Source organism: Phacochoerus africanus, chromosome 2 (genome assembly GCF_016906955.1).
Source record: "Phacochoerus africanus isolate WHEZ1 chromosome 2, ROS_Pafr_v1, whole genome shotgun sequence".
NCBI lineage: Eukaryota > Metazoa > Chordata > Mammalia > Artiodactyla > Suidae > Phacochoerus > Phacochoerus africanus.
Genome location: NC_062545.1, coordinates 131,310,192 through 131,323,182, shown reverse-complemented (window position 1 = coordinate 131,323,182; position 12,991 = coordinate 131,310,192). Strand labels below are relative to the sequence as shown.

The following is a 12,991-nucleotide window of genomic DNA, read 5'->3' as shown; positions in this document are numbered from 1 at the left end:
TTTGCCTAGTGTTTGTTGAACGAATAATAACTCTCTATGTAGGTGACACCTTTCTTTCAGAACAATTTGGTGCATCAGTGACTGGCTGGATGAGCACACAGGGCTGTAGCAACTCCGGGGCAGGGGCCTTATCTTGTTCATCTTTGTGCTCCCAGTTCCTAGCTCAGTACCTGGTATACATTAGCTCAATGCATCTCAAATGAACTTGTTCATTAATAAACTGCTGTGAACCTGGAGGGCAGTCTCTATTGGATTACCTAGAGTCTCCACCTTGGGTCCTGTCCACTCAGTTTCTGGATCCAAGGGCAAAAGCTGATGAAGGCTGGGGATGCCTTTAAGCTGTGAGGAGCCACTGTGGACAGAAAGAGGAGCTAAGAGAATGTCAACAGTTGTATGGTCAAAACCCAAGAAACAAAACACCTGTACCAGGGTTGTAGGAGGGTAATTAGATGAAGGTAGTCAAAATATAAAAACTTCCAGTTATAAGATAAATAACTTTAGGGTTTATAGCAATATAACCTCACCTCAGGAAACAAGAAAAATCCCAAATAAACAACTTAAACTTTCACCTGAAGCAACTAGAGAAAGAAGAACAAAACCCAAAATTAGTAGAAGAAATGATAAACATCTGGGCAGAAATAAAGGAAATAGAAATGAAGAAAACAGTAGAAAAGATCACTGAAACTAAAAGCTGGGTCTTTGAAGATAAATAAAATTGATCAACCTTTAGCCAGACTCCTCAAGAAAAAAAGGGAGAGGGCTCAAATCACTAAAATTAGAAATGAAAAAGGGAAAGTCACAACTGACACAATTGAAATACAAAGGATCATAAGAGACGACTACAAGCAACTACATGCCAATAAAACAGACAACCTAGACAAAATGGACAAATCCTGACAAAGGTACCACCTTCCAAGACTGAACGAGGAAGAAAGAAAATATGAATAGACCAATCACAGGTATTGAGATTAAAACTGTGATTTTAAAACTTTGAAACAAAAATCCAGGACCAGATGGCTTCACAGGTGAATTCTGTCAAACATTTAGAGTCAAGTTAACACTTATCCTTCCGAAACCATTTCAGAAAAATTGCAGATGAACAAACACTCTACGAGGCTCATTCTATGAGGCCACCATGATTCTGATGCCAAAACCAGGCAAAGATACCACAAAAAAGAAAACTATAGACCAATAATTGTTGATGAATATTGATGCAAACATCCTCAACAAAATATTTGCAAACTGATCCAACAATACATTAAAAGGATTATAAACCATGATCAAGTGGGATTTATCCCAGAGACACAAGGATTCTTCAATATACATAAATCGGGAGTTCCCGTTGTGGTGCAGTGGTTAATGAATCCGAGTAGGAACCATGAAGTTGCAGGTTCAATCCCTGGCCTTGCTCAGTGGGTTAAGGATCCGCGTTGCTGTGAGCTGTGGTGCAGGTTGCAGATGCGGCTCAGATCCTGTGTTGCTGTGGCTGTGGTATAGGCCGGCAGCTACGGCTCCGATCAGACCCCTAGCCTGGGAACCTCCATATGCCACAGGAAGCGGCCCTAGGAAAGGCAAAAAGACTATATATATACACATATATACACACACACACACACACACGCACAAGTCAATCAGTGTGATACACCACATTAATAAATTGAAGATGCAGAAAAACTTTTGACAAAATTCAACACCATTTTTGATGAAAACTCTCCAGAAAGTGGGTATCAGAGGGAACCTACCCAACATAATAAAGGCCATATATGACAAACCCATAGCTAACATCATGCTCAAAGGTGAAAAACTGAGAGCATTTCCACTAAGATCAGGAATAAGACAAGGATGTCCACTCTCACCACTTTTTTGCAAAAATCTTATTCAACATAATTTTGGAAGTCCTAGCCACAGCAATCAGGGAAGAAAAAGAAATAAAGGAAATCCAAACTGGAAAAGAAGTAAAAATGTTACCGTTTGCAGATGATATGATACTATACATAGAAAATCCTAAAGATGCTACCAGAAAACTACTAGAGCTCATCAATGAATTTGGTAAAGTTGCAGGATACAAAATTAATACAAAGAAATGTATTGGATTTCTATATACTAACAATGAAAGATCAGAAAGACAAATTAGGGAAACAATCCCACTTACTATCATATCAGAAAGAATAAGATACCTAGAAACAAATCTACCCAAGGAGGCAAAAGACCTGCACTCTGAAAACTATAAGATGATGATGAAGGAAACAGAAGATGACACAAACAAATGGAAGACACACCATGCTCTTGGAGTGGAAGAATCAATATTGTCAAAATGACTATACTTCCCAAGGCAATCCACAGTTTCAGTGTAATCCCTATCAAATTATCAATGGCATTTTTCACAGAACTAGAACAAAATATTTTAAAATTTGTATGGAAACACTAAAGACTCCAAATAGCCAAAGCACCTAAGAAAGAAAAACGGGGCTGGAGGAATCAGGCTCTCTGACTTCAGACTATACTACAAATCAAGAGTCATCCAAACAGCATGGTACCAGCCAAAAACAAGAAATATAGGTCAGTGGAACAGGATAGAAAGCTCAGAATTAAACCCACATACCTATGGTCAACTAATCTATGGCAAAGGAGGCAAGAATAGACAATGGAGAAAAAAACAGTCCCTTCAATAAGTGGTGCTGGGAAAATTGGACAGCTACATGTAAAAGAACCAATTTGGAACACTCTCTAATACCATACACAAAAATAAACTCAAAATAGATTAAAGGAGTTCCCGTCGTGGTGCAGTGGTTAACGAATCCGACTAGGAACCATGAGGTTGCGGGTTCGGTCCCTGCCCTTGCTCAGTGGGTTAAGGATCCGGCGTTGCCGTGAGCTGTGGTGTAGGTTGCAGACGCGGCTCGGATCCCGCGTTGCTGTGGCTCTGGCGTAGGCCGGTGGCTACAGCTCCGATTCAACCCCTAGCCTGGGAACCTCCATATGCCGCGGGAGCGGCCCAAGAAATAGCAACAGCAACAACAACAACTACACAACAAAAGACAAAAACAAAAACAAACAAACAAAACAAAACAAAACAAAAAAATAGATTAAAGACCTAAATATAAAACCAGATAGTATAAAACTCTTAGAGGAAAACAGAGGCCAAACACTCTCTGACATAAACCACAGCAGTATCTTCTCAGATCCACCTCCTAGAATAATGACAACAAAACCAAAAATAAACCAAAGGGACCTAATTAAACTTCAAAGTTTTTGCACAGCAAAGAAAACCCTAAACAAAATGAAAAGACAGAATGGGAGAAAATATTTGCAAATGAAGCAACTGACAAGGGATTAATCTCCAAAACATACATACCGGATTTTTCTTGTTTCCTGAGGTGAGCCACCCCAGTTCCACAAACCCATCGTCAACATCAGGGCTTCAATAGGACTCCATGCCAAATGGCCTGTATGTGCAACATCAATTTCTTTAATGTTGTATCTATATAAGATGATGGATCTTTACTAAACCTTCTGTGATGGATGTAAGTTAAATCATTACATGGTACACCCTAAGCTTATGTAGTGCTGTGTGTCAATTAGATCCCAAGAAAACTGGAAAAAATAAATAAAAGAACTGTACCAACCACAGGAGGGGAGGGTGGGACAGGAGAAGCACCTGTAATAAGGGTCCCATGCCCTGTGAGCTCAGGAGGCCACGAGTCTGAGTTGCTGCTGAGAAGCTGGGCAGTCCTGAGCTGTGTCTATAGTGTGTGGTGAACAGAATGCAGGAGGGGACAGTGCTTCCTCACAGCTCCTTTTATTTAATCATTATTTCTACTCTTATTTATAATACTACCTCAGTAAGGCCTGAATTTCTTCCAGGGGTACTCGGCAGGCATTAGAGTTCCTCAGAAACTCTTAGTGAAGTTCAGCCTTGGGACACCTGAAGGACAGGCTGCAGCTGCCATCACTGCCCCACCCTGGGAGCTGCTGGCCTTTACAGGAGCTTCTTTGAAGGGTCTTTGCTGCTGTTGGGCCTGGCTGCCATTTTGCTCTGAGCCTTCTCACTCCTATGTACATGTATGTTTTCTGCTCTAGTCCTCCTTGTTCCCCAAGCTTGAGAGGGGAAGTCATTCTCATCTGGCCATCTCTAAATGTTCCTCTCCTGTCTTGGGCAGCCTTCAAAATCCGGTCTTTTGTCTGTCAAGTTCAAAAAATGTGTCAAGTAGGTGTGTTTGCACTTCCCTGATTACAGTTTGTTTTCTCCATTGCTAGTTTCTCGGCACCTTTAATAATTACCCATTGGAGCTCCATGCTCTGTTTTCTGTTCTGTCTATTCTTTTGTTATTTTATGTTTGGGCACCTCTGCTGTGCTGGCAGATCCTTGAAACTATCTGTTCACAGGTATCTGTCAGTACTCAAATGCTTTTTTCATTCTTGAGGGTTTTCCTTAATGTTGCCAAAATCAGGACATAAGGATGTCTGTATGGAATGTTAAGGCACTAATCAATGACTTTGAAGCTAATGTTATTACCTGTTATGCTATTTGAAGCCTGGTTAGATCTATTCTTTTCATGCATTATCATTACTTATTGCTTCAGGACATTTTCTGCCCTTCCATTTTTCACTGTCTTTTCAGTTCTATTCACTTCACAATGATTCTGATATATGATGAGAAGGGCTTAACCATCAGAGGAGGATGCCCTCGAACTTTGATTTGACAAGCTGCTGATCCTAGAACCTAGCTCCAACCTGCTGGTAGATCTGCTGGAAAATTCAGATCAAGAGTTTTTTCCCCAAAGTTATTGAAATTTTTAAAAGGGAAAAATTATACTGCTTTTGTTATCAAAATCAAGTCTGTTGACTTAGAATGTTGTGTTAGCTTCAGGTGTACAGCAGAGTAAATCAGTGATACAAAAGCGCATGATCTCAGGAAACCACAGGAATAAATACTTGCTGCTAAAAAAGGACTTTCTAAGGGCTTATGTGCTGAACAGATAGACAAATACACCAGCTGCCACATTCGAATTTTTCACGGTCTTCTCGTTAGACAGGGACATTATGGCTGGAGACATAACCCAGAGGTTTGGGTCTGTGGTTGGCAACACACTTGTGTTTGTGCTGAGTCTAGAAATAAATCCCAGGTGACGTTTAGGTTCAGCACGACATAAACAGTATTTTAGAAAGCAAACAGTTTAGGAGTCAGAATAAGAAGGGATCAGGAATGAAAATAAGGATATATGCTCTTATCACAGAGTCAAAAATCTGGATGCCATCATCAGGGCAAAGGATGCTTTCAAGAGTGAACCTAGTTAGACTTCACCCAGCCACTTCAAGAAGATAACTTAGAAAATCTTTTATTTTATTTTATTTGCTTTTCAGGGTCACACCTGCAGCATATGGAGGTTCCCAGGCTTGGGGTCAAATCAGAGCTACAACTGCTGGCCTACACCACAGCCACAGCAACGCCAGATCCAAGCCACATCTGCGACCTACACTACAGCTCAGGGCAACACCAGATCCTCAACCCACTGATTGAGGCCAGGGATCAAACCTGCAACCTCATGCCTAGTCAGATTCGTTTCTGCCATGCCACGACGGGAACTCGAATGTACAGCAGTGGGTTTTGGGTTTTTGTTTGTTTGTTTTTGTTTTTTGTTTTTTTGCTTTTTAGGGCCGTACCCACAGCATACGGAGGTTCCCAGGCTAGGGGTCTAATCGAAGCTGTAGCTGCTGGCCTATGCCACGGGCATAGCAACGCAGGATCTGAGCTTCATCTGCAACCCACACCAGAGCTCACAGCAACGCCAGATCCTTAACCCACTGAGCAAGGCCAGGGTAGAAAATCTTAAGTACCTAAATATTTTTTTTTTTTCTTATTGGCTACAAGAATCAAGAAAAGTGTATAGGGAGTTCCCATCGTGGCGCAGTGGTTAACGAATCCGACTAGGAACCATGAGGTTGCGGGTTCGGTCCCTGCCCTTGCTCAGTGGGTTGATGATCCGGCGTTGCCGTGAGCTGTGGTGTAGGTTGCAGACGCGGCTCGGATCCTGCACTGCTGTGGCTCTGGCGTGGGCCGGTGGCTGCAGCTCTGATTAGACCCCTAGCCTCTGAACCTCCATATGCTGCGGGAGCGGCCCAAGAAATGGCAAAAAGACAAAAAAAAAAAAAAGAAAAGTGTATAGGAATTTTAGGTGGCTATTACTTTAGTAGAATAAAAGCATTCTTAGAAATACATAAGAACATGTTTATCCCTCCTTGATGGGAATTTTCTGTTAGCCAAGCAAGCTACTGGCTAGTATTTTAGTTCACCCTTTTGTTCCTAAAGAGTTTCTGTTAACTATTATTAAACTAAGGAACATCAGAAGGCTAATGGGTTTCCATATGGAGTAATCTACTTAAAATTGCTCCAAAATCAACTACTCTAGTAGGTTTCATTTATAGAGCTCCCAAAGAGGAAATTTAAGTAACATTTAATCCCCTCAGATGCTGACTATGCATTCTGGTTTTACTCTTGAGCACAGAGCAGGGACCTGACTTCTAGGGTCTGTATTAAGATTCTGATAGTGAGGGCGGGGGAGTTCCTTGGTGTTCTAGTGGTTAGGACTTGGTGCTTTCACTGTGGCACCCTGATTTCAATCCCTGGTCTCGGAGGTGAGATCCCACATCAGGCTGCTGCATGCCACAGCCAAAGAAAGAAAGAAAGAAAAAGATTCTGCTGCTGAGAAGGCTGTGCTAAGATAATTCTAACTGGTAAAGGTCACCTCTAACTTAAGAGTGGGTTTGCCATTTTTTGCCTCAAACTGGATACCCCAAAATACAAATCCTCACAAAGAAAGGTCAGCTATTTCCTCTTGTCACCTATGACTTTGGCCAAGAGAAGAGCATGACGTTGAAATGTCATGTCCTCCTTGGTATCACCCCTGCCCCCCTACTGACCAAAGAGTAAAAAGGAATGAAGCTTACGACACAGGAGAGAGAAGAATGAACAAGGAAGAGGGGAGCCACAGGTGAGGGGAAGAATGTGACTCAATTCCAGCTTCAGGACGGTTTCCCAGAGACACACACTCACTAGGCCATCTGCTTTCCCAGAGGAGTGTGGGCGAGGGGGTTCCTTGACCAGGGCTGAGCTCTGGTCTATGCGTGACTGCGCAGGTTTAACTTAGCAAATCCTAAAGGCACAGCTCAGACACATAGCAAGGGCTCAGCACTCAGTGGCTATTCTCCTACTGCTACTATGGATACACATGGCACGGGAGGGGGGGTGCTGTTTTTTTTTTTTTTTTTTTTAACGGCTGCACCCACGGCATATGGAAGTTCCCAGCCTTGGGGTCAAATAGGAGCTGCAGCTGCCAGCCTATGCCAGAGCCACAGCAATGCCAGATCTGAGCTGCATCTGTGACCCACACCACCACTCACACTATGCCAGATCCTTAACCCAAGGCGCGAGGCCAGGGATCAAACTTGCATCCTCACCGAGACAATGTCGGGCCCTTAACCTGCTGAGCCACAGCAAGAACTCCAAGGGGGTCCTGCCTGATGAGACTCTGCCTGTTGAGGGTTTATCCATCAGCTGCATAAAGGGATAGGGAGGAGGCACATCAGCGGCCACCTTGCCTCTTTCACAGACAAAGCACCATAGGGAGGACAAACCCCACTAATACAGTCAATGGCAGTGTTTCAAATGTTCTATAGGGTCAGAGTTTATGTCTGTGCCTCTCCAGCTTTGACACAGATGCCTGGCAAAGGTGGTGCTGGGATGTACAGGTGGGAGGGATGGCAGCAGACAGAAGCGTGTGTGAGAATGCAGCACTGTTTGCAATAGTTTACACAGAAGCAGCTTCAAAACAGTATCTATCCTTTGAGATTAATGTGTGGAAACTGTCAGCTGAGTGACTTCAGCCACCAACTGTGCCCAAGCATGCTACAGTACCCAAGCTTGAGGACTCTGGCTGCAGTGCCTGGTGCTGTCATGGTTTGCAGCTCTGGGTCCTTCCTCACCAGCTGCTGTCAGGGTGACAGGGACCAACCGCTTGGCAGGAACAATATGGGCTATTTCTGGGCATAGGATGTGAGTAAGGACATAGCCATGGTTAAGTCAGACTAGGATATGAGTCAGTTATTATGAAGCTAAAACTATATTATAAAGTTAAAAAGAACTGTCTTCAAAGCATCCTGAGAGCATTACGCCATCTAACTACTGTGATGTTTAAAAGACACTTAGAATCACTAAGCCAAGGAGAAACCCTGAAGAATCTGGATGATTGGCACTGGGCAAAGGCCTACCAATGAAAAGGAATGGATAAGGCTGAAGCTAAAATCTAAAGGTCCTAAAAATTAAAGGCAAAAGAAAGATTACCAGGACCACATGTATCTCCAGCATGCTTCTGTCAGATACGCAGAGGCAGTGAAACACAGGTGGCTCAAAAGGGCCATGGAACATGGGTTTACTTTCTTTTCCTTATAAAACAAAGCATTTTATTTGCAGTGCAACTTTTAGGGGGCCACACTAATGGTTATAAATGGCTATTAAAAAAAAACTGTCAGCACTGAAGTGTAAAGCTACCAAATAAAAGAGTGCAAAATTATTAACCATCAACATATCCACAAATTAAATAAACAAGGTTTCATTCCTTTAATGAAACCTCAGCTGCTGTTACAAGGAATAAAGTAATCTGAATATACTGGCATTGACTGATGTCTGCGACAGCTGTGAGGGCAAAACATCAAATTTCTTTGTAAAATGATGTTTGTATACGTTGAGGAAGAAGTCTCTAATGAGCTGGAGAAAACCATTAATTGTTAGTTGTGGCTTTTTCCACAAGTGCCATGTTCTTGGAGGCCTCAGGGAGGCCTAATGGCCTACTGAGCCCCTGATTGAATGAGGGAAGGCACGGCAGGGCAGCAATACTGCAAAATCAGAATTTCTGAAATGCCATGGGAAGGGAAGGCTTCTAGACCCTGGAAGCCCTTTTCTTTACTCAGTCACAGGACCCTTGGTTTCCAGCTCGTGGGTGCATCCCAGGGCCTGTGTAACTGTACTTCTGCTTCAGGAGTGCTGGGGGACTTCACCGCTTGGCCATGACCCAGGCCGCTGCTGGCCAAGGGGTTGTAAAGAGTTATCAGTGAGAAGTGACAGCAGCAATTAATCTGCTCCACCTTCTCCCTCCCAGCAAAGCCTCAGGAATTGTCCTTTGTTTCAAGGGCCAGGGCGAGGGGAACTGGACCTGCCTCTGGGACTGTAGGAATCCATCCTTATGCCCTCCCTGTCAGGAATTTCCTCTCATAAGTAAACTGTGTCCTCCGGTCTGCCCCCGATGGCCCCTTCTCCAGGAGGGTGGGGAGACAGCAGGCCCATCTGTTTAACTACAGAGCACAGGCGTGGAAACGCTTACTGTCTCAGCCTTGTGTTCTGAAGGCTGAAGAAGCCTAGACATCACTATTCTTTACAAGAGTTTTTCTATTCTTCGTAGATCTCTGAACGCCTCATAGTCCCTACTGCCCCACCCTAGAGCTTCCCTTAGGCAATTCCTATTCATCCTCCACATTCTGACTCAAATATCACTTCCTCTGGAGAGCCTTTCCCAACATCCCAAGGCCAGGCTGGGTCCCCTTCCACCCTGATAAACAGCCCCCATGGCAGACTGATTATCCCAGCTCTCTTTCTATCTATCTGTGTGATAATTAATGTTTGCCTTCCTCAGCAAGTTCCTCCCAGGCAGAAACTGAACCTGTCCTTTCCGCGTTCCCGTATGCCGTACAGGGTCTGGCACCAAGCAGATACCAATAAAGTCTCACTCAGTGGAAGGCTTCTGCAGGCAACCCAGAGTAGAATATGCACGGAAAGGGAGGGAGAAGGGGGGCTGGGAGGGTTCCCTCCCTTGCTGTGACTCCCTGCCTCCTTTATTCCCTTGTCATGTGTCCAAGTGAATGGTCAGCTAGTGATAGGTTCCCTCTTCAAGTCTGAAGATTCATGGGAAGTGGGCACAAAGAGTAGATGACAGTGTTTAAAGGAATTCAGAAATTAGGGCTAGGGATCCACAAAGTTTCTCAGTTGAAATTACAAAACCTTGGATGCTGTGACTTCCTGGTTGTTTCCTGGGGTCCCTTCAACTCTGGCCCCTGGGGATGCCCAGGGATGCTTGGGGTGTCCTGGAGGATGGACAGAATACAACGGGGGCATAAATCCTCTGCCAGCATCAGAAAGAGCCTCAGCCAGCCCTGGGTGGGGGGTGAGGGGGAGATGGGAAAGGGGCACTGACCTCGGCTGATGCGCTGCTTCTCCCCAGACAAGATGCCAGGGCTGTCGATGATGCTGATGCTCTTCAGGACCTGATTGGGCAGCTGGGAGCACATGAATCTGCAAGAAAGGGATCAAAGGTGAGATCAGCACATCACAGGCTGCTCTAACCTCGGAGCTCCTTGCTCTCCTGGCTACTGACATCTTTTGACAAGTGGGGGCTTGGAGGAGACCGATGGCACCCCCACCGGCGCTAAGGAGACTAGACGCTGGTCCCTGGGGCAGGTATGGGAGGGTGGCCTGGCACCCACTGCTCCCTGCCACTGGATCCTGTACTGTTCATTTTACCTTGGTGAACATTTATTGAACACGTGGGCATTTTACCAACTCTAGCTTATTTGCTCCTCATATTAATCTCATGAGAAAGAAATTACCATTTACATCTGAGAGATTAAGTAACTTGCTCAGGGTCACTCAGAGCTGAGCCTTACTCCCAGGTCCCTGTGACTCCAAGCCCATTAGCCCCACCTGCCTCTCCTTTATGTTGCTCCTTCCAGGGAATCCCATGTTTCCTTTGAGGTCACTGCCCCACCTGGCTGGAGTATCCGAAGCTCTGCCTAGCCCCTGCCCACTCCCTAATGTCATTAATGCCCGAGGGACCCAGCATCCAGCCCAGCACTCACTGTGGCTCTAGGCTTGGGGGCGGGGAGGGGGGGAGCAAGTACCTGTGGGCAAAACCCCAAGTCCCCCAGGGGCTTCGGTGCCCTAAGAGTGGACAAAGGGGTGGGGTTGGGGAGGGCTTTGGCCAAAAGTCTCCAAGCCTCATTCCTTATCCATCACCTCCCTGAACCACTTCCTCTTCTCATCCTGGTCCCTCTGCTCTGGTTCCAGTGGGCTACCCTGGTGTCAGCCTGGGAAGCAGGGCGAAGTGGCAGGAAAATTGTGGCCTGGGGGTCAGCAGACCTGGGTTCTGGTTCAGCTCAGCCTTCGCCAATAACCTGCTTGGAAACCTAGATGAGGGCTTCCCAACTCTGGGGCTGAGTTTCCTCGTGTGTAAATAGAGACACTTTGGCCCGGGACTGGCAAGATTCTTTTAGTTTTAACACTGCGTCACTCTAGAGCAGCATCGGGAATCGTTTTGTTACTCTCATCTCAGGCAACAGAGCCCAGGGAGGATCCCTGTCAAGTGCCCGTCTGGGTTCCGTCAGAAACTGTAGGGTGCCTCTTCTCCCCACGCACTGTAAATGGCTGGCACTGTAAATGGCTGACACCGAAAGCTTGAAAGCCCTCAGGGAAAGCTCAATTCTTTCTTTCAGTGGAACTGGTGGGATTACTCAGAAAGCAAGTATGCTGGGAATGCGGGGGATGGGGGTGTGGGGGGGGAAGGCTGCCCCTCCTGTCATGGTGCACACATGGACAGCACAGCCCCAGGGCAGGGGCAGGCAGCCCTTAGCGAGAGGTGCCCTTACTGACATCTCACAAGAACTTTTGTTGAGGGTCCTCTAGACAAGTTTCTCATACATTCATTCCCACATTTTCAGGGCAGCCCAGGAACATGGAGGAACGCTAATGCTAATTTTGCAGCTGGAAAAGTTGAAGCACAGGGCAATTACGACATTGCGAGGCCACACTGCAAATGTGGGGCTGGCTGGAGACTGCAGCCTGGTATTACTGATGTCAGCTGAGTGGAAGCCAACTCATAAAGTTAAAAACCTCGTTAACATTCAAAATAAAGGGTCCAGTTAATTTATGAGAAGCTTCTCATTTCTGATTTTCTCCTGCCCCGCCTGCACCCTCCACCTCTATAAATCCCACTGCCCAACGCCTAAGACAGCAAATCTGTGAGAATAAAGTGCACTGAGATCGCTAAGCATTCTTTGTAAGTTCACAGAGAAAAAAAAAAATGCCACCTCCAGGTCTCTAGAATGGGGGCAGGAACAGAGTTCTGAGCTCTGAGCTCATCTGTGGTGAACTACATTTCTTGGGGGTAATGAGTTGATGTCTTATCACAGTCCCATCCTTTTTATTAGATAGCTCAAGGCATCTGGCGATGCTGAAGAAATTGCACATATGTGAAACTATTCCCCATCAAGTACTCCTGCGAGAGGCTGACCTTTTCTCCAAAGCCACAAGCTCACACTCACTATCAATTTTTCCGAAACATAAAACCCCTGGATTCTGGTGTGAAGTTAACAGAGGGATTCAAAATGTACGAACGCTCCACTCCCTCTCTGCAAAGAGATGAGGTTTCAATAACTCCCGTGCCTCCTGACACAAGAGCAGAGGCAAAACCTGTGAGCCACGAAACAAGACAGTCAGATGTGGTGACATCACCATACCACGTACAGGGGTGCAGGGCCAGGATGGATAATTGCAGACACATGGTGGTGGGGGGAGGGGAAGGGGGGAGAAAAGGAGAGGGAGGGGCAAGAGGAAGGTGGAGAGACAGGGAGGAGGGAGCTCTCCAGAGGCACCCCGAGAGGGGGTGATGGGTTGTGTGTGCAAACCTAGGCTTTGCACAGCCCTGAACAGCACACGTGTGTGGGGGGTGTGGTGGAGGTAGGCAAAGGAGCTCAGAGCACACGTCAGCTTTCAGGGGCATAGCTCATACTGCAGGGGTTAGAACCACACACTTGTTTTCTTTTCTTTCCATTTTTCCTTTTTAGGGCCACATGCGTGGCATATGGAAGTTCCCAGGCTAGATGTCAAATCAGAGCTACAGCTGATGGCCACAGTCACAGCAACGTGGTATCTGGGATCTGAGCCATG

The 12,991-nt window shown here is 45.7% G+C and overlaps 1 protein-coding gene across 2 annotated transcripts in view; it reads right to left on the bottom strand.

Annotated features, from left to right (window-relative positions):
* The window catches only part of EHD4 (EH domain containing 4), an 85,235-nt gene that overhangs the window by 44,782 nt on the left and 27,462 nt on the right, over positions 1-12,991 (bottom strand). For both annotated transcript variants that reach the window (XM_047766614.1, XM_047766615.1), the window contains exon 3: positions 10,245-10,342. In XM_047766614.1, coding sequence (XP_047622570.1) covers positions 10,245-10,342 — 98 coding nt within the window. The remainder of the gene's footprint in view (positions 1-10,244; positions 10,343-12,991) is intronic.